At 42.9% G+C, this 20,798-nt stretch overlaps 1 protein-coding gene across 1 annotated transcript in view; it reads left to right on the top strand.

The window, feature by feature from the left end:
• Positions 1-20,798, top strand: part of epb41l4a (erythrocyte membrane protein band 4.1 like 4A) — a 39,185-nt gene that overhangs the window by 7,754 nt on the left and 10,633 nt on the right. Inside the window, exons 2-12 of the mRNA XM_079496489.1 lie at positions 433-537; positions 2,056-2,107; positions 2,689-2,767; positions 3,528-3,625; positions 4,543-4,663; positions 9,364-9,451; positions 10,002-10,090; positions 13,941-14,004; positions 14,850-14,941; positions 18,723-18,800; positions 18,960-19,069. Of these exons, the coding sequence (XP_079352615.1) occupies positions 433-537; positions 2,056-2,107; positions 2,689-2,767; positions 3,528-3,625; positions 4,543-4,663; positions 9,364-9,451; positions 10,002-10,090; positions 13,941-14,004; positions 14,850-14,941; positions 18,723-18,800; positions 18,960-19,069 (976 nt within the window). The remainder of the gene's footprint in view (positions 1-432; positions 538-2,055; positions 2,108-2,688; positions 2,768-3,527; positions 3,626-4,542; positions 4,664-9,363; positions 9,452-10,001; positions 10,091-13,940; positions 14,005-14,849; positions 14,942-18,722; positions 18,801-18,959; positions 19,070-20,798) is intronic.

The following is a 20,798-nucleotide window of genomic DNA, read 5'->3' as shown; positions in this document are numbered from 1 at the left end:
TTGAGACCAATGACAATAACATTGGCATACGTTGGCTTCAGTCTGAATAGTTTAAAGACAAGGCAAAGTGTGCCAGTGTGTGGAAAAGAATAACTTTGACTCTAAGTGAATGGTTGCCATTCCTGTTGAGCTGCATCATCATCATCATCAACAACAGCAATAGAAGGCTGTCGTTTGTCTTTTGAATTCATTTATTGTATGTACAGTAGGCAAAGTTTGGCTCTTTTACAGGAACACCTGGGAACTGACTGGTACCTGGTAGGCGTGCGTGCGTGGGTGCGTGCGTGCGTGGGTGCGTGCGTGCGTGCGTGCGTGCGTGCCTTGCTCAAGGGCACAGTGGCAGCTTTTCAGAATTGGGAGAGTGCTGCACCCAGATCTTTCAATCAAGCTAGTGATCTACATTAATTATTCCCTCTCCTCTCCTCTGTATAGAAGTCATCTAAAGGCTCAGCACTGTTGGATTTGGTTTTCACTCATATCAACGTTGCGGAAAGTGATTACTTTGGTCTGAGGTACTGTGATCGGCATCATCAAACAGTGAGTAAAAAGACCATCACACTACAATACACTACACTACACATTACAGCACGCACGCACGCACGCACGCACGCACGCACGCACGCACACACACACACACACACACACACACACACACACACACACACACACACACACGTCACGACTGATTTACAAACCCTGAACAACCTTCAGAGGGTAAATCTGTGTGCCCATAAAACTTAAGAGTAAGAATTCTGTCACAAGACATGGGTTGGGTAATGTAATGTTGCCATGCCTTCTGGGTAATGTCTGTCAACCAAGCAACTAACCAAGCATTGATTTATGATTGTGTGTTACGGTAGGCAAGGCAACATCACTACATACACACACACACACACACACACACACACACACACACACACACACACACACACACACACACACATGCGCGTGTGCACGGACACACACACACATTCAATCAGTTGTTACTTTCATTTCTCCAGAGATACAAAGAAAGAAACAAAGAAATCTTTTCTAATTATCTTACAATCTATCTTTCATCTTTCGTCGTCTGTTCGTGAACAATTAATCTCCGACACATCGGCCTGTTATAGCGCCACCAGGAGGCCGATGTTATACAGATTTTGTCCAAACATCACGCAAAGCATGTATGAATAAAATTGTAAAAAAAAAAAAAAAAAATCTCATGTGATCAAGACGGGTCTATCCCATTTTTCATATTCCATCCTGATTGGCTAAGATTTGCTTCCAAAGTTTGCAGGATTGGTCCCTTTCGAACAAAATTCCTCAAATCATGAACGCAGTGTGCAATTTCCGTGAAACTTTGCAAGCACATTCCGATTTTTTAATAGTCCATCCGTGACTGGCTAAGATTGTCATCTAAAGTTTTCAGGAGTGGCTTGTTTTGAACAAAATGCCTCAAATCATGAACTCTGAGGGCAGTATTATGCGTGTCTTAAGTACCAGGTCTTATTACTTAACTTAAGACCTGGAGGCGTGATCAATGCCATTTGGCTATTCTGAGTGGCCAAACAGCATTGACCACGCCTCCAGGTCTTAAGTTAAGTAATAAGACCTGGTACTTAAGACACGCATAATACTGCCCTCAGTGTCTTGAGTGTGCAATAATTTTATTAACATGAATCCCTCAACTTCTACCCATTCCACTCACCTCTATAATGACTGGCCCACAATAACCTACCTGACCTGGCGGAGACCTGTGCTCCGAGGAGCACTTTTTCTAGTTATTGCGAATGCACTGAGCCATTACTATGTAAGCCAGGCAGAACATGTCTGTCTGTCTGTCCGTCCGTCCATGTGTGTGTCACGATGTGACACCACCCGCCCGCCACCAGAGGGCGCAGCTGTATAAAAAAACAAAACAAAAACACACACACACACACACACACACACACACACACACACACACACACACACACACAGTAGAAAACTTAAAAAAAACGTCTTACTTGTATATGAACTGGTAGCTTACTGCTACTATAAAGAGACTCAGTTGTTGTTTGTATGTTTTAACAGTATTGGCTGGATCCCTGGAAAACACTCGCTGAACACAGAGACCTCATTAGCAGTAAGTAGGCTGGGTGTTGTGTTTTGGGCCCACCAATGGGTTTAGATTAGAACAGTGTTGTTTTCGTAGACTAAAACTATGACGAAAAATGTTCGTCGACTATAGCTTTTTCCACTGACGAAAACTAAACGGAAACTAAATGGAAACTAAATGAAAACTCAGCTATGATGACTAAAACTATAAGACTAAATATACTGACAATTTTGTCAACAAATAAAAACTAGACTAAAATGTTAGGAAGTCATTTTACACTGTCACATTTTACATTTTACAGGTTGCATCGCGCTGCGACGCGTTGTGAGCTTGTAGATCGGCTATTTTCAGCAAGTGTAAAAACAGTCATTGCGACGGCATCAAGGGGGGGGGGGGGGGTTGTTGGGGAAGTGGTCCAATTACAGAGTTTATTTTTATTTTGAGGGCATTATTCTTTGTTTGTAGTTTTTCTTTCCAACATTTGCCTTCGTGTAATATTTTGTTCAGTGGAAACTGTATGAAATACTCTATGAAAACTGTATGGGTTTTCATACAGTATACAATTAATATAATTTACTCATAGTTTGTGTTTTATTTCTATATTTCAGCAGGGCCACCGTATACATTATATTTTGGAGTTAAGTTTTATGCAGAAGACCCCTGCAAGCTAAAAGAGGAAATCACCAGGTACGTTGTAAGAGTAAGGTCACACTCCAGCTTGATTTACAAGCTCTGCTGTTACACAACTTGTATATATAGTCTATATATTGCCAGCATGCTAGGTTGTTGTGTGACATAGTATAATTTAGTGGCTGCTGCACCCACTGTTCAAATAAATGATGCACTGATGTAATGTTTGATGTGTATGTTTCTCTGTCCAGGTATCAGTGATCACTGATGTAATGTTTGATGTGTATGTTTCTCTGTCCAGGACTCCATGGATCAGTGATCACTGATGTACTGTTTGACGGTTGTGTTTCTCTGTCCAGGTATCAGTGATCACTGATGTACTGTTTGACGGGTGTGTTTCTCTGTCCAGGTGTCAGTGATCACTGATGTACTGTTTGACGGGTGTGTTTCTCTGTCCAGGTGTCAGTGATCACTGATGTACTGTTTGACGGGTGTGTTTCTCTGTCCAGGTGTCAGTGATCACTGATGTACTGTTTGACGGGTGTGTTTCTCTGTCCAGGTGTCAGTGATCACTGATGTACTGTTTGATGGGTGTGTTTCTCTGTCCAGGTATCAGTGATCACTGATGTACTGTTTGATGGGTATGATGCACTGATGTACTGTTTGACGGGTGTGTTTCTCTGTCCAGGTATCAGTGATCACTGATGTACTGTTTGACGGGTGTGTTTCTCTGTCCAGGTATCAGTGATCACTGATGTACTGTTTGATGGGTGTGATGCACTGATGTACTGTTTGACGGGTGTGTTTCTCTGTCCAGGTATCAGTTTTTCCTCCAGCTGAAGCAGGATGTGTTACAGGGCAGGCTGCCGTGCCCCTTTGAGGTCGCCGCCCGGCTGGCAGCCCTAGTATTACAGTGTGAGTAAACACCCTAATCAGGGTGGATGACGTAAGAGCAACATGGGCATGGTGGTGTGAATATGTATATTGTGACTTCTGACAGTAGAAGTATACAGTATGTGACAGGATTTGACTGAGGGGCTGCCATATCGTGCAGCCTTCAGCTTTTCACCCATTTAGGCCTGACGTCGAAATTATAAAAAAGTCTTCTAAATGATGACAAATGTTTGTCATGTTTCTGTATCAGTGGTGCTCAATATTTCATGTCAAGGACCCCAAACATGATATGTAATTGGCCACCGACCCCCATCTGAAAATATGTTGTTCCTGTTTGCTCCCAGAAGCAAAGATTTGAGTTAAAGATTTGAGTTCAATAGCTAAAGTATAACATACTCCTTAAAACACCAAAGGGGGTTCCCACTTCCCGCCCATTCTGGGCGGGAAGTGGCATGTAGCATGAAGCTAGGTGTAATGTTAGAGTCCACAGAAGACATGTAAATATGAAATAAATGCTTAAACATGTAGCTAGGTGTAATGTCCACAGAAGTGAACCTTTCAGGCCAGTCTTCTCAACTCGCTGTTTCTCTGCAAGACATTACTCTGTAAGCCATATCTCCAAAACTGGTGGGTCAAACTGAACAACCAATATGTCAATTTGAAGCTATGATGAAAAGTAATAATAATAATTTTAAAAAAAATCCAATGACTTAGTGTTTGTCAGGGTGGGTCACATATGTATACCCATACAGTATACTCATTTTGACAAACATTTAGACAAAATGTTTGAAGTTCAGCATTCAGGCAATTCGCGATATGGCTATTTTCACTACTTTCACTTCACTACTTCACTAGTACGGTACGATGAAGTATAAAATAATAATTATTTATGATCATTCACAATAATAACATAATGTCCTGTATATTTGTGTTTGCAGCGGAGTTGGGTGACTACGATCCATCTAAAAACACAGTAGGCTACGTTACGGAATTCAGATTTGTCCCGGACCAGAAGGCAGCGCTAGAAGACGGCATCGAAGAAATCCACAAGACACTTACGTAAGTTGGTGTAGCAGCAGCCAAACTCTATTTAGCCCATTTTGGGCGGGAACCCCTTTTGGTGTCAGCATTATGTTATGCTTTAGCTATTGAAAAATAGCAGATCTACAAGCTCATAGCACGCCACCGAGTGGCGCGCTACGAGCTTGTAGGTCTGCTATTTTTGAAAAATCGAAGAACGGCTGACATAGAAACATAGCTATTTCAGAAAACTGTCAGGATGTAGAAGACATTTTTAGAATCTGGAAAATGGGTTAAAACATGGAAACCACTTCATTGTCAAGTACAATATACATGGGTTCTGCTGTGGTCTGTGGTGCCTTGACAGCCCCATAGGAAGCAATTGAACACTTATTTAACTACTACCAACTTCGTTCGACTACCAACAAAGGCCCAAAAAGCCAGAAATGACTCACCTTACAGTCATTATAGAACACAACAGCAGCAATTTAACTCTGATAGTGGGTAAATAGCACTAACAGGTGCATTTGTACACTGCTATCAAAGTCAAATGAACACACTCTGAATCAGTGTGATTCAGTTAAACAGACACAGATATGCTGTAGTAACACAGCAGTCATATAGTCATACTAGCCAGAGGGGAAGAGAGGGAGAGAAAGAGAGAGTGAGCCATATAAGATATCAATGACTGACTTTTGACATTTAGCATGTTTTTGTGGTTAGCTCATCCCGCTGTGTGTGTGTGTGTGTGTGTGTGTGTGTGTGTGTGTGTGTGTGTGTGTGTGTGTGTGTGTGTGTGTGTGTGTGTGTGTGTGTGTGTGTGTGTGTGTGTGTGTGTGTGTGTGTGTGTGTGTGTGTGTGTGTGTGTGTGTGTGTGTGTGTGTGTGCGCGCGTGCGGTAGTTATATTCTGAGAGAGTTATATTCTGCGTTCTGTCTTCTATTTCGGCAAAGAAGGTTTATGACATTAGGCCTAACATACTGTATTTCCGTATGCATTGCTGACATACAGTACAGACATGCTTGAATGCAAAGTGCCTTAAATAGTGTCTTGATTGCTTCCTTTTTTTAGTGGGCCAGCCAACCTCTAACCTTGGTGGGTTTTAGTGTCACGCTATCACATAACTAGAAGTGGATAGAATTGGGCACTCCTATGCCTGTCATGGTAATTCAACCCATTCAGGCCTGACGTCGAAATAAAAAAAAAGTTTTCTAAATCATGACAATTTTCTGAAAGATTTGAGGCACATTTTAACGATTTTTCAAAAATAGCAGACCTACAGCTATGAGCTTGTAGATCTGCTATTTTTCAATAGCTAAATTATAACATAATGTATGTAACCTGCACCAAAAGGGGTTCCCGCTCAAAATGGGTTAAGATATTTAGTCGACTAAAAGTAGACTAACACTAAAACATTCCAGGTGACTAAAATATGACTAAAACTAAATTAAGTTTTATTACGAAGACTATGACTAAACTAAAATAGAAAATTTGCTGCCAAAAACAACACTGGTGCGTAGAGTGCAAAAGTGCAAATGTTCTGTCCAAAGTGCAGTGAGAGAGACATGCATGAGGACACCTTTACAGTAGCCAGGTGAACACTTTTTTTCCTCCAAACATGCTGCACCCATACTGCTACAGTATGGGTGCAAGCTTAGCCTCTGACTGTGCAAATCTTTAAATACTGTAGGTTGGTTTGAACACCAATATCTGCATAATAATCCATCCAGATATACTTAAAAACACTTAAGCCTCAGTATGTGTGTGTGTGTGTGTGTGTGTGTGTGTGTGTGTGTGTGTGTGTGTGTGTGTGTGTGCGCGCGTCTGTCTGTCTGTCTGTCTGTCTGTCTGTCTGTCTGTCTGTCTGTCTGTCTGTCTGTCTGTCTGTGTGTGTGTGTGTGTGTGTGTGTGTGTGTACGTGTACATGACTCTGTGTGGTATTAAGGTGTAAAAAAAAATACATACTTTGTATTCTTGACATCATTTATTAAACAGCTACTTCAAAGACAAGGGCCAACTTGTAAAAGACTACCATCTAGTGGTTAAATGACTTCATGCATATATTTTTCACCTGGGATTCATAACCAACAGAAATCAACATATTCATATTTTTTGCATGCGTGCGTGCGCGTGCGTGCGTGCGTGCGTGCGTGCGTGCGTGCGTGCGTGCGTGCGTGCGCGCGCGTGCGTGCGTGCGTGCGTGCGCGCGCGTGCGTGCGTGCGTGCGTGCGTGCGTGCGTGCGTCCAACCAAGCATCAACCTAATAATCGTCAGTCCTTCATCCTTCGTATTGGAGGTGAAGCGGTCATTCCTACACTAGCCTGGGCAGCACAGCTGCATGTTGTTGCTGTAACGATATAGCCTCTAATATTAGCTACACAGAACATTTATATCTATCTTTGAAGAAAAAAACAGAGAAATAGATATTGCTATTTAATGCAATTAGGTGCATGTAGCCTATGGGGGGGCGTATAGGCTCTAATATTCGCTACACAGTATACTTCTATCTATCTTTGAAAAAATAGAGATAGATATTTGCAATTTGAATGAAATTAGAGGCGGAGAAGCAGGGGGTTCGCTGCCCGCGCTATAGGGGGGGGGGTTCGCTGCCCACGCTAGGGGGGGTTCGCTGCCCACGATAGGGGGGGTTCGCTGCTCACGCTAGGGGGGGGTTCGCTGCCCGCGCTAGGTGGTGTTCGCGGCCCACGCTAGGGGGGGTTCGCTGCCCGCGCTAGGTGGTGTTCGCGGCCCACGCTAGGGGGGGGGTTCGCTGCCCGCGCTAGGTGGTGTTCGCGGCCCACGCTAGGGGGGGTTCGCTGCCCACGATAGGGGGGGTTCGCTGCCCGCGCTAGGGAGGGTTCGCTGCCCGCGCTAGGTGGTGTTCGCGGCCCACGCTAGGGGGGGGTTCGCTGCCCGCGCTAGGTGGTGTTCGCGGCCCACGCTAGGGGGGGGTTCGCTGCCCGCGCTAGGTGGTGTTCGCGGCCCACGCTGGGGGGGGTTTGCTGCCCGCGCTAGGGTAGGAACGACTGCTTCGCCTATTGGAGAAGCACTATTCAAAGTGAGGGAGTTGTGAGCAAACCTCACGTCAGTTTAACTGTCAAGAGAACAGAAGCCAAACTAATGGATAGTACGTAAATCATTTACCAAGATGGAATGGTCGGAATGTTGCAAAACAAATGGAAGGTGGATGGAGAGGGGGAGAGTGAGAGAGAGAGAGTGGGAGAGAGAGAGAGAGAGAGTGGGAGAGTGGGAGAGGGTATGGACTAGTCACTAGAGGGTATAGGCCGGTATGCGCATGCATAAAGTGAGTGGCAAAATAAGTGACAAAGTGATTTTAACGTTGTTTAATGCAATCAGATAGGACCTTTCTGTTTGGATGTATGGGCTGTCAAGCCCAGAAAGTGGTTTCTTGTCACTCAGTAGGCATTCCCGCATAACTATGAATTAGTATTCATAGTTATGCGTTAGTATATAGCGTTAGTATGAATTATTTTCCCCAAGGGGACAAATGAGAAACTCTTGTATATTGTGGAGGGCCGAGCCAAAAGGCTGAACTCAATTCTGCATAATTCTAATTTTATTTCCATATAAAAAGCAGTACATTGCATTGTTTTGACAAGCTAGCTGGTAAGAGTATAATTATGTTATTATTCTGACTTAAATAAATACGTAGTAGTCCATAACTCCATATTTTGTTGAAACCTCTGCATTTGGCATGCACCTTTCTTTTTTTGGCATGAGCCGGTGACAAGGAAGGTAACAGGTTGTCAATCGGCACGCAGTTCCCGGCAGGAAACATATTGCGTGTATGTGAATTAACAGGCTTTAAAATCTAAGTAATGCAGTTTATGTCCATGGACCACACACAATGTAAAATTAGAAAGTACGTTTTATTTTCTAATTTCCAAATAACCTTTCACGTATTTGGCCCTAATGCCCAGGTCTACTCTATAGAGTGCAAGTAGCTTTGGTCCATAGTCAGGGGCGCCGGCTAGTGGACAAGAGTGGGGGGACACTTTGTCCCCTCTGACCTCCCCGTCCATAGTGTTAGAAGGACGTCTCCTTAATACACACACACACACACACACACACACACACACACACACACACACACACACACACACACACACACACACAGGCTAATAGAGTCGTCAACAGTAGATCCACGGAATGACACGAAACATTTATCAAATATCAGAGACGAGAGAATGTGTGTCATGTGTGATCTCACACACACACACACACACACAGAGAGTCGTCAGTCAACAGTTGGAGCTTGTAGATTACTGCCTATCTTACCTGACCTGAGATCAGATTCTAAAAATGTCTTCTACATCCTGACAGTTTTCTGAAAAAGCTATGTTTCTATGTCAGTCGTTCTTCGATTTTTCAAAAATAGCAGACCTACAAGCTCATAGCGCGCCACTCGGTGGCGCGCTATGAGCTTGTAGATCTGCTATTTTTCAATGGCTAAAGCATAACATGATGCTAACATCAAAAGGGGTTCCCGCCCAAAATGGGTTAATTAACATACTAGCTCCGGCTGCTATCCCGCATGGTGAAGTACGGTATTTCTACATTTCCAAAGGCAGAAACTTCTCTCCTTGGTGTCTCTTGTAGTTCCCACCATGACACTCCACTCACTGAGGATGGAAATGATGGTGAAAATCTTGAATTCTATTTCTCGTTCAACCGTCTCTTTCGTCTCCATCCTCTCTGTCTCTCTCTCTTTGTCCGCAGTGGTCTAGTCCCATCAGAGGCGGAGAATACTTACCTTTCTCTGGCTAAACCTCTAGACATGTATGGAGTGGACCTACACCCTGTGTTTGTGAGTACCGTGAATAAATATGTTCTTAGAGCTGCATTTAAAGGAGAATTCCATACTAAAAGGCTTTCTTACCTTTATTTGTAGTTGTTACGTCCCCACCAAAGAGGTCCAGTTGTTATTTTGTGCAAAAGCTCCTTATTGGCTATTTCCCCTACCATAAGCCCTAAATGAATTGCATTGAATTGAATGGGAATTGAATGGGGCTATGGGGTGTTGTGCTAATTCGCTTATTTCCATCGCTCAAAATTATTGTTTTTTTGTATATATCCTATCTTCATAATGTAAATAATATCCCAAGCGGCACACATTACTACTTATTTCGATGGAAATAAGCGAATTAGCAAAAACACCTGGACCTCTTTGGTGGAGACGTAACGACTACAAAGAAAGGTAAGAAAGGTAAGAAAGCCTTCTAGCATGGAATTCTCCTTTAACAAGGCACTTTTCTCAACACGCATGCAAGCTGTATACGTTCCAGTTTACTTGAATGACCTTGTTACAAAAAAATGCTAATTTCATTCATTCCTTCATTGTTGACCTGCCAAACCAGGGGGAGAACCACTCGGAGTACTTCCTGGGTCTGACCCCCGTCGGTGTCGTCGTCTACAAGAATAAAACTCAAGTGGGCAAGTATTTCTGGTAGGTACAGTACGATACAGTAGGTACAGTAGGTACAGTAGGTACAGTACGATACACGAGGATTACTCTTAACTAGTGATGGGAGATTAATCGGCAAACACATCGGTATCGGACGATATTGGCCTTAACCCATTTTGGGCGGGAACCCGTTTTGGTGTTAGCATTATGCTATGCTTTAGCTATTGAAAAATAGCAGATCTACAAGCTCATAGCGCGCCACCGAGTGGCGCGCTACGAGCTTGTAGGTCTGCTATTTTTGAAAAATCAAAGAACGACTGACATAGAAACATAGCTTTTTCAGAAAACTGTCAGGATGTAGAAGACATTTTTACCAGCTGATTCGAAGAATCGGGCTGGTCTATTTTAGGATGGGAAACTTGCAACACTAGATCGACACGAGATCATTCTGCTGAGTGTTGCCAAGTCTGCATATTTCCAGCCAGGTCTGCATATTCCAGCCTGCATATTTCCAGCCTAACGTGGAGGCTGCTTAGCTTATTTCTGTCACAACAGTTGGCAACACTGGCAACCATACTGACGAGTACTTCTTGCTGAGTGTTGCCAAGTCTGCATATTTCCAGTCTGCATATTTCCAGCCTAACGTGGAGGCTGCTTAGCTTATTTCTGTCACGACAGTTGGCAACACTGGCAACCATACTGCCGAGTACTTCTTGCTGAGTGTTGCCAAGTCTGCATATTTCAAAAGCCCACAAAAGACACCTTTCAACACACTACTTACACACACTCCAACTCGCTTATAATTCGCGGACCTGGCAACACTGCCTCCCCTCGCGCCATTGGCTCAGACACACACGCACACGCACACGCACACACACACACACGCCTGGAAGCCACCGCCCACTGTGATCTCTCCTCAGGAGAAGAGAAACAACGGAGGAGGAGGAGGAATTGTCGCCTCACGATTTCGATTATTCCTTCTAAATCTCTGTAGATAAAATATAGCTAACTCATCGAAACTCTTAGTTACATCAATATTGTTCTTCGCCAATAGTTGGTTTGTGCCAAAGTATTACGCTTATAGAATTCGCATTGGCCAATTCCATTGCCTCGCACATTCACAGCCATTTCCCATCGCGGTGGTTTGACCCAGAGCCAACTCATAGAGTTACGACATTGAGGGGGCAGAAACCGAGCGCTCGAGCGCTGTTCAGGCAGGCTGAACTGAACAGTTTCGGGAGACAAACACAGCAGTTACTTATGCACCATGCTAATGCCTGCTAAAGCTAATGTTGACAGCCTGTGTGTGTGCGTGCTTGCAGCTATGGCTTGCAGGAGAGAGAGGCAGGCGGAGCGGAGGGGTCTCGTCTCGCGCAGCGTGTGTGTGGAGTTTATGCTTTGACAATTTCTGCCCTCCTCCATGGCATTTGCAACAAACAAAAACATTCTCCCATGTTCATAAGAGTATTTTGAAAAGCACTAAAGCAGTGGTTCTGAACCTGTGGAGACTTGGTAACCAAATGAACCCTTAGAGATCTTTAACTCTTGCGAGTACAATTAAACCAAGTGGGTCCTTTTGGTTCAATTTCACACTCTCAACAGTTGAAAAATTGTTAAACATCTGCATTACTTCTACACAATTTGAGAATGTAGCAAAATCAATTTGATCAACATTGGCCTGTTATCTCTCCTAATGGTACCAACATCAATACAGTTCTTTAGTTTGGGTCTGGAAGGCTAAATGTCATCAAATGGTGGTCCGTGGCTCAAATGCAGAATAAATAATGGGCCTTGATATGACAAATCTTGACAACCACTGATTTAAGGTATATTTAGAACGGATAAAAATATGCGATTAATTTGCGATTAACTCTGGACAATCATGTGATTAATCGCAATTACATATTTGAATCGATTGACAGCCCTATTATTATATAAGACAGAGGCAACAATTGTGCAAATAGCCAATCCACAAGTTCACAACGACCTTGGACATCTGCTATTTCACAACATTTATCTGTGGAACCATTCTGTTGCTTGTCTGGGTGGGGGGGTCCCCAGTTCAAATATGATTACTTTGGCGGGTCACAGCCTGAAAAGGCTCCTAAAATTGCTAGCCTACCACCTTGATATTACCAAAAAAAAAATTGTAACTTGTTGCCTTATCTAACTATTCATTGATTCACTCCCAAAATCCATTTGGCAAAATAAAAAAAAACACACCTGTGTGAAGTGTGGGGCGCTCACTTCGCATTCGCTCATGTTGGGCTAGTTGGTGTCAAGGTGATGTATGTTTGCTCAGCAGTTGCTGATGTCTGCTCAGGAGGTTTGAGTGTTTACTCAGACCGAAAACAAATTAGAGGGAACATTGCCGCGGACCACCGCACCAACCTCTGCAGGGACACCCTTTATATTAAACACACATCTATACGGAAGCTGCTGGTTATTATTCATATTGAATCAATTCTTGAATTGAATTGATTGAATATAAGGGGGGTCCCTGCGGAGTTTGGTGCGGTGGTCCGCGGCAATGTTCCCTCTAATTTGTTTTCGGTCTGTTAAATCAAGCTACAGACAACACATTCCAAATAACCTCCATTTCCTCTAATGACTTGATAGTCACCAATGTTTGGTTCCATTTTGTACTAGGCTACACTCACCTGGACAGATCCTGTTGTTGTTTACACACACACACACATAAACAGACACAGATATATACATTTCAGATAATAGCACAATTCTGAAGATTGTAATCAGCTGGTAATTAATTGATTTGAATCAATTCTTGTTTTAATCTGATCTCAGGTCAAAATGGGTTAAAAGGATATATCGGTAATCGGTATCGGTAAAATAATATATCTGTTTTAGCAGATATTTTATTTTATAGCCTTTTGTTATGATGAAGGCTGCAAATTATATGAATGTTTTCTGGGGAAGCTTTCAAAACAGTCAACAAGTTGGACATTTTTTAAATTCAGAGTTTAAAAGCCTTTTTCAGAAATGATTGTATTTTCTTAATACAGCATGAGATCATATCCACATGGGTTATATCGGTTATCGGCCATAACAGCAATTCATTATATCGGATATCGATATCGGCCAAAATGTCTCATCGGTACATCCCTACTCTTAACACACAATGGTGAATGCATCTGAATCACTAAAATCTGCAAGCCTGTTACGTAGGAGCAATCCATGATTTTATTTTATTCTTGCTGCAGTATTGTATGTCCTTTTCATCTTGTACAATTACTGTACTTGTTCTCTTGTGTTGTGGTTCAGCAGCTAAGGTATATTCTTATTTTTATTTTAATGTTTGTCAAATTAATAAATACTGAACACCACCCATTACAGCCTGGGTGGTGTTCAGTAGAGTTAAAACACACCCATCACAGCAAAATGAGTGGTGATGGTGTGTGTGTGTGTGTGTGTGTGTGTGTGTGTGTGTGTGTGTGTGTGTGTGTGTGTGTGTGTGTGTGTGTGTGTGTGTGTGTGTGTGTGGGCGTGTGTGAGTGTGTGTGTGTGCGTGTGTGCATGTGTGCGCGTGTGTGTGTGTGTGTGTGCGTGTGTGTGTGTGTGTGTGTGTGTGTGTGTGTGTGTGTGTGTGTGTGTGTGTGTGTGTGTGTGTGGGGGGGTGAGAAGCCAGCAATAGGGATCGTTGTTGCTACACTAGTGACACCTGTTGGGTGGTGCCTGTTCAGCAGGCGATAATAAACTTAAAATCTTAAACTTGTCTTCCTTAAACTTAAACGTGTCTTCCTTAAATAACAAACAGTATTCCAGTGGTCCAAGTTTATGAATGCTCTTTATCAATCAGATAATACTCTAATATGATAGTCTCACAGTCCATAAGGTTGTGTATTTGAGAACATATTTGTTTTTTTATTTTCAGGCCGAGAATCACTAAGGTGCATTTCAAAGAAACTCAGTTTGAGCTGCGAGTCATTGGCAAAGATGTAAGTACACAGTTCACAACGCTCACAACGTGTCGCTTCACAACACGTTGTGAGCGTGCAGATCGTCTATTTCCACTACTACTTAAACATTTGTTTTCTAATTTATGGGGGGAAAGAAAATCATTTAATTAGTTTTTAATTCATGAAAATGTTTGAAAATAAATGTAGGAAACAATAAATAAAGGGACCCATAAAAATGTGTCCGCGACCCACAGATGGGTCCCGACCCACTGTTTGGGAACCAGTGTTTTATATCATGCTCGTACAGTATAGTTGATATTTGTACATATTATTTGATATTTTTAGCAGGGCCTGGCTGTAAGTCCAGTTACCCTGGGTAAATATAGTAACTTTGCTTTGCTTTGCTTTGTACTTCTCAAGTGTTATGGGTGCCGTTCTCAAACACTATTCTTAACAAAAAATGGCAAGGAAGGTATAGTCTACTGGAAGCTCCCATAAGTCCCATGTTAGACCCAGAAATGTTAGTTTAAACTTTTATGATTCAAATGTCATCCATACTGTCCATAGTCTTAGAAGATGAGATTGGTTGCTAAAAGTTGCACGTTGAGCATGCTTGGAATGGATTCAGAATGATGAAAAACCCCCTTGTTTGACATGTCACATGCTACTTAAAGAATGATGAAATTTATATAATCTTTTGCCTTATACAGGTTGTTAATGGTATGGTCACATATTATGCTAATTACTATTAGGCTATTAGGCCTATAGAAAACATTTCTATCATAAAAGTTTATACTAATCACCATTTCTGGGTTCATGAACAGTAAGAAGGAAGGAAAGAAGAAATTATACTGTTGATAATATTGTTCATGTTCTTGTCTTAGTGCTCAGAGACATCGTTTTTCTTTGAGGCACCGAACAAGGCAGCCTGCAAACACCTCTGGAAATGCTGTGTGGAGCATCACACCTTCTTCAGGTAAATGACCAGTGGAACATAATGTTAGAGCCTGTGATTCACTCTATGTCTAACATAATGTTAGAGCCTGTGATTCACTGTCTGTCTAACATAATGTTAGAGCCTGTGATTCACTGTATGTCTAACATAATGTTAGAGCCTGTGATTCACTGTCTGTAATGTCTACAAGCGGCTGGCTGAGGACTGCCCTGCTCTAGCATCTCAACAGTAGTTTATGAGGGAGGCGAGAGATTTACTTCAGCTACAAGCGGTGTTGTTTTTGTCGACTAAAAACTAAGACGAAAGATGTTCGTCGACTACCTTTTTTCACGGATGAAAACTAAATGGAAACTAAATGGAAACTAAGCTATGATGACTAAAACTAAGACTAAAACTAAAACAAAAATACATCGCATGGATGCACCTGGGACGTATCCTCAGTGATGTATCCCAAGGTCAACGGGGTTTCGGGTCTCCCAACATCATACCCCTCACTCAGGTGACCCAGCCGGGGTGATCAAGTCCCGACTTACGTTCCACGGTCCCAGTAGCTACCCTCGATCAGTCCTGTTAGGGAAAAACCAGGGCCACACAATCCGTTCCTCCTGAACTACTCTGCCGGGACTGGGAGCTACCATTCTGGCGCGTGGAAGGACTAGGCTCTGTGGGTTGACTCCTGTCCGGGTCCCTCCTACGTCTCACCAGGTCCACTCCTGCTCTCACCAGGTCCAGCCCCTGTGCGTTGCACCAGACTCCCAGCACCAGGCACTTTATTCAGGAATGGTGGTCTTGGTGGATTCTCGAGCTGCAATGGTTCCGCAGGCTCCACCTTGCCCTTGGTGGTGCCACAGGCTCCGCTTGAGGCTTGATTGGCCCTCCTAAAGGCCTCACCGCGGGTTTGTTGGGCTTCTTCCTCACGGAAGACACAGGCTGGGGCGCCAACCCATACTGCTCCCGGGTGCCGTCTACATTCCGGCTGCCACCCGTCTCTCCGGTGGTCACCAGACTATTCCTGGTTGTCACGTAGATAAATATAAATAAATATATTGGACGATTTCGTCAACAGATAAAAACTAGACTAAAATGTTAGGAAGGGACTAGTGGACAAGAGATCCAGTATAAGTCATTTTACACTTGGTTGCATGCTGAAAATAGCAGATCTAGAAGCTCACAACGCATCGCAGCACGGCACGTTGTGAGCTTGTAGATCGGCTATTTTCAGCAAGTGTAAAATACTACAACGGCATCAAGGCCCGACAAAATACATTTTAGTCGACTAAATCAACTGTAAATTTAGTGGACTAAAATCTTATGACATTTAGTTGACTAAAACTACTTCGACTAGAACTAAATTTGCATCCAAAAACAACACTGTCTACAAGCCAGGCAGCTTCTGTAGTCGCAGACCCGTTTTCATGCTGATGGTTGTTCAGATAGTTATGATGAGTGCTCAGGGGCTCTATATCGTAACTCTTCTATTTGATGGCTCTGGAACTGAAGACCTTCTGATTTTGAGACAGCATCTCTACCCACTAATGCACTGCTTGTTTTTAGTGTGGGGTACACTTCTATGGTGCAACGTAGGTGAGTTAAAACTGAGGGAAAACATGAGGTCTGTTTTCTAGGAGTGTACATCTGAGGCATCAACAGTCTGACACTGTTATTGCTGCATTATTAGTTAGTTCCCTATAGTCTCCCTATAAAGCAACACCATTCTCTGATGGATCAGGGCACTGGTGGGAAGTTTTATTTCATTTAAACCAGTCTCAGTTCCCATCGATAGGGGAATCCATCCCTGAGGCACACTCTGACACTCCCACATTGAGATCAAATGCCCCTAAAGCTCTGTCAGGCTGCTGATCCGCTATAGACGGCGCGCGGAGGTGAAAGATTCTAAACCCACCTGTTTGAAGTGACTCTGCTGCATCCATATCAATGACGGGAGAGGAGAGGAGCTGGAGGAGAGCTGAAGAGAGGAGAGAGGCTTGGTGAGAGAGCAGGGGAGAAAAGGGAATTAGGACCAGTCACAACAGAAGAGAAATAGGAGCGAGGTGAGACGTTTCTGGAGACAGGAGAGGAGAAAAATGACAAGATCATATCATATCATATATGATATGATATGATATGATATGATATGATATATGATCAGTACTTTATTGTGAGTTCACACTGAAATGTGTCTTGCGACCCAGCGGCAATGCCATTGATATAGCACAGGACAAAAACAAGATTACATACATAAAAGACATGAAGACAAGAGCAATGTCCACCACTCCAAACTCCTGATTAGAACCTCTTTAGTCTGACCTTATTGTATGCTGCGACACCATGGGCTCCATTTTCGTCCCCGCCGTTACCCGCAACGCTGCCCGCAAGTCAGCCGCTGCCCGAAAATTACGAGTATATGAGCTTGCTTTGTCCCTAAATGGTATTTTGGTCCAGCGTCACCCGCTATCTATTATGCCGACACCTTTGCGCCTAGAGGTGTGGTCATGGGCGTGTTGTTGGCACGCTTTCCCCTAAATTGCTATTTTGGTCACACACATTTGGGAAGGCGCATAGTGGAGTTTAAAAGCACCCGTAAGCCGTATTAGTTTGGTATAGCGGCGCGCACTGTGCACCTGCATGGAGATGTCCGCGGGCTCAGGCTGTGTCATTTCTCCTTATTCTCCTACGCATCTCTTTGTAATTTTCCTATAATCAGCAGAAATGAGTGCCTGCCTCTTCCTTGTGTCCATTGTGTTTATATAATTGTCTAGTCAAAGACAATGCCAGGCATTGTGCGGCGTGCGCGATTCCATTTGCTCGTTCAGTTTCATAACCCCATAGCGCAGCAAATGGGGTTTAATCCGATTTCTCGAACTTTCCTTTTTGCTTGATACCGTTTCGTAGAGACGGCCTACACGCACGATCTATATACCAAATGAAAGCTCGAATTTCGTAGATTACAAATAAATGAGCGAGATCTGAGGGAGTTGTGACTCAATGAAAAGATGAGTGTTCTTTGCTCTGTGCTTCAAGGCAGCAACGCATCACTCTTCCATGGGCTATAGACCGTAAGGCTACTGTATGAAGCGATATATCACTGGGCATAACGGGCAATGGATAAGGGATCTCTTAAAGGCAATGGCAAGTGGCACGGTGATTGGTTTCATTATTTCATGAACGCCCAAACCACAGCTATGCATAATGGAACGGGTAGCGGAGATGTTTTAGGGATTTAGGTAGGTGACTTTTAGTGCGGGAACGCCCCTTCCCCACTGCTAAATCCCCAAATAGTGTGTTTTAGAAAGCTCGAACGAAAATAGAGCCCCCATATCTCCTTCCGGAAGGTAGCAACCTATATTAACCCATTCTGGACGGGAACCCCTTTTGGTGTTTTAACTAAGCATTATGTTTTACTTTATCTATTGAAAAATAGCAGATCTACAAGCTCATAGCGCGCCACCGAGTGGCGCGCTACGAGCTTGTAGATCTGCTATTTTTGAAAAATCGTGAAAATATTTATTTCAGAAAACAAAACTGGAGGATTTAGAAGAATTTTTTTTAAATTTTGAGGTCAGGCCTAAATGGCTTAAAGCAATAAGCCACAAGAGGTCTCTACCGTGGATTTTATAATGGCTGAGAGGCGTAGGTAGATCCGACGACGCGATAGCGGAGGGTATACAGGAACGTATCAGTCCACTTTATTCACATTATTTTCAATATATCATTGATCTATGACATGCTGACATTACAGTCTAATAGCACTCCCTCTTTTGTGATAAATGTGTGTACTGTACATGTGTGTGTGCGCAAGCAGGATGCCTGAGAACGACGACGACACCTTGACCCGGAAATTATCCAAACTGGGTAATCTAGGATCCAAACATCGATATAGGTAGATATCCAAACACACACGCACACGTGCACGCGCACGCGCACACGCACACACACACACACACACACACACACACACACACACACATCTTATAGACACAGCAGGTTGAATTAAATAGACTTGAGTATTTTTTCCCGTCTCTTTCTGTCTGTGCTCCAGCGGTCGCACGGCCTACCAGATGAGAAAAGACTGTATTGTGCTGCCCAGACCAAACCTCACTGTGGTCCGAACACGCAGCAAGACGTACCCTAAAAGACAACAAAATACAGGTGCTGTCATCTATATTTATTAAAAATGCAGCATTTTGTATTCCCACAAAGCTGTTTGGAGACTTTGGACAAATCACCATCCAGTAATTCAGTACTTCTGGTTGCTGTGGAATCTGAGTGGGATTTGCTTTATTTTAGCTGTCATTTCCTCCTTTTCTAAACATGTTGTTCATCACTTCATTATGAACAACATTTCAAATAAAAAAAGGGGGGGGGGGTTTCCCCCGATATCGATATTTTAATAATCAATATTGATTATTTATCGCGGGAGGACGTATCGATATATATCGCCATATTGATATTTCAGCACACCCCTAGTGTGTGCGTGCAGGTTTCTCTCAGGTTTGAGGTCTGTAACCTGACCCGGGCCAGATGAGGCCTGGTGTCTTATGTTTCCTTGGTTTGGGGTTTCTTTTCATACTGTAGAATACCATGTTATGCATACATGCCTAATCCCTTCTCATTATCTTCCCTCTTCTCAAATCTCAATTTACAATTTAGGCATTTAGCAGACGCTCTTAATCCAGAGCGATTTACAATAAGCGAGAACAAAAAAGCATGGCAATTCATCACATACATACAAAGTAGTTATCAAGAAACATGCGTAAACTAAGAACGTAACAGTGGAATATCTATATAATTAAACTATACATATAAACTATACAATATACATAACTATATACTATAAAGTGCTATGACTACATCAAAATGCAATTCTAGTGCTGTCTACATAGCATGCTATAAGTCTGTATAAGTCTGTATAAAATGCTATCTAAGTCTACATAAAGTGCTATCTAAGGGGGTAGGGTAAGTGCTACGGGCCATGATGGAGTCTGAAAAGGTGGGTTTTCAGACTACGGCGGAACGTTGGGAGTGAGGCTGCAGTTCTGATTGCAATGGGAAGTGCATTCCATAGTTTTGGAGCCAGAAGGGAGAAGAGTTTGGGACCTGTCTCTTCTCTTTAACCCATTCTGAACGGGAACCCCTTTTGGTGTTAGCATCATGTTATAATAATAATAATAATAATAATAATAAAACTTTATTTGTATAGCACCTTTCATGACATGAAATGCAGCTCAAAGTGCTTTACAGAGCAATGGAGAGGGGGAAAAAGAAGGAAAAAAAAGAAAGAAAAGAAAAGCAAGGCATAAACATTAAAAAACAAGAGCAGTAATGCAATACAGTGAGGACATGAATAACAAAAAATAAAAAAAAACAAATCAATTAAAAGCAAGGGTGTAGAAGTGGGTCTTGAGCTGTGCTTTAAAAATGTCTACAGAGGCTGCCTGTCGAAGGTACAGTGAGAGTTTGTTCCACGCCGTCGGCCCGTAGAAGCAAAAAGCTGCTTCCCCGTATTTTTTAGTTGCCATTTTTTTAGGCAAAGCGAGCAGGCCAGCAGTGGAAGACCTTAGGGGGCAGTTTGGGACATATTTAGGCAGGCAGTCATGTAGGTAGGAAGGTGCGAGACCATTGAGAGCTTTATAAACAAGTAGAAGAATTTTAAAATCAATCCTAAAAACAACCGGAAGCCAGTGCAATGAAGCCAAAACTGGAGTAATATTTTCTCTCATCTTAGTTAAAACTCTGGCTGCTGCATTTTGGACAAGTTGTAATCTGTCAGTTGTTTTCTTAGGCAGTCCAGAAAAAAAGTGCATTGCAGTAATCAAGCCGAGAAAAAACAAAGGCGTGGATTAGCGTTTTTGCATCGTCCAATGACAAATAGGCTCTG

The sequence above is a fragment of the Electrona antarctica genome (assembly GCF_951216825.1).
Source record: "Electrona antarctica genome assembly, chromosome: 3".
Classification (NCBI taxonomy): Eukaryota; Metazoa; Chordata; class Actinopteri; order Myctophiformes; family Myctophidae; genus Electrona; species Electrona antarctica.
Note: the sequence above shows the minus strand (reverse complement) of the source record. Positions and strands in the feature narration are given on the sequence as shown.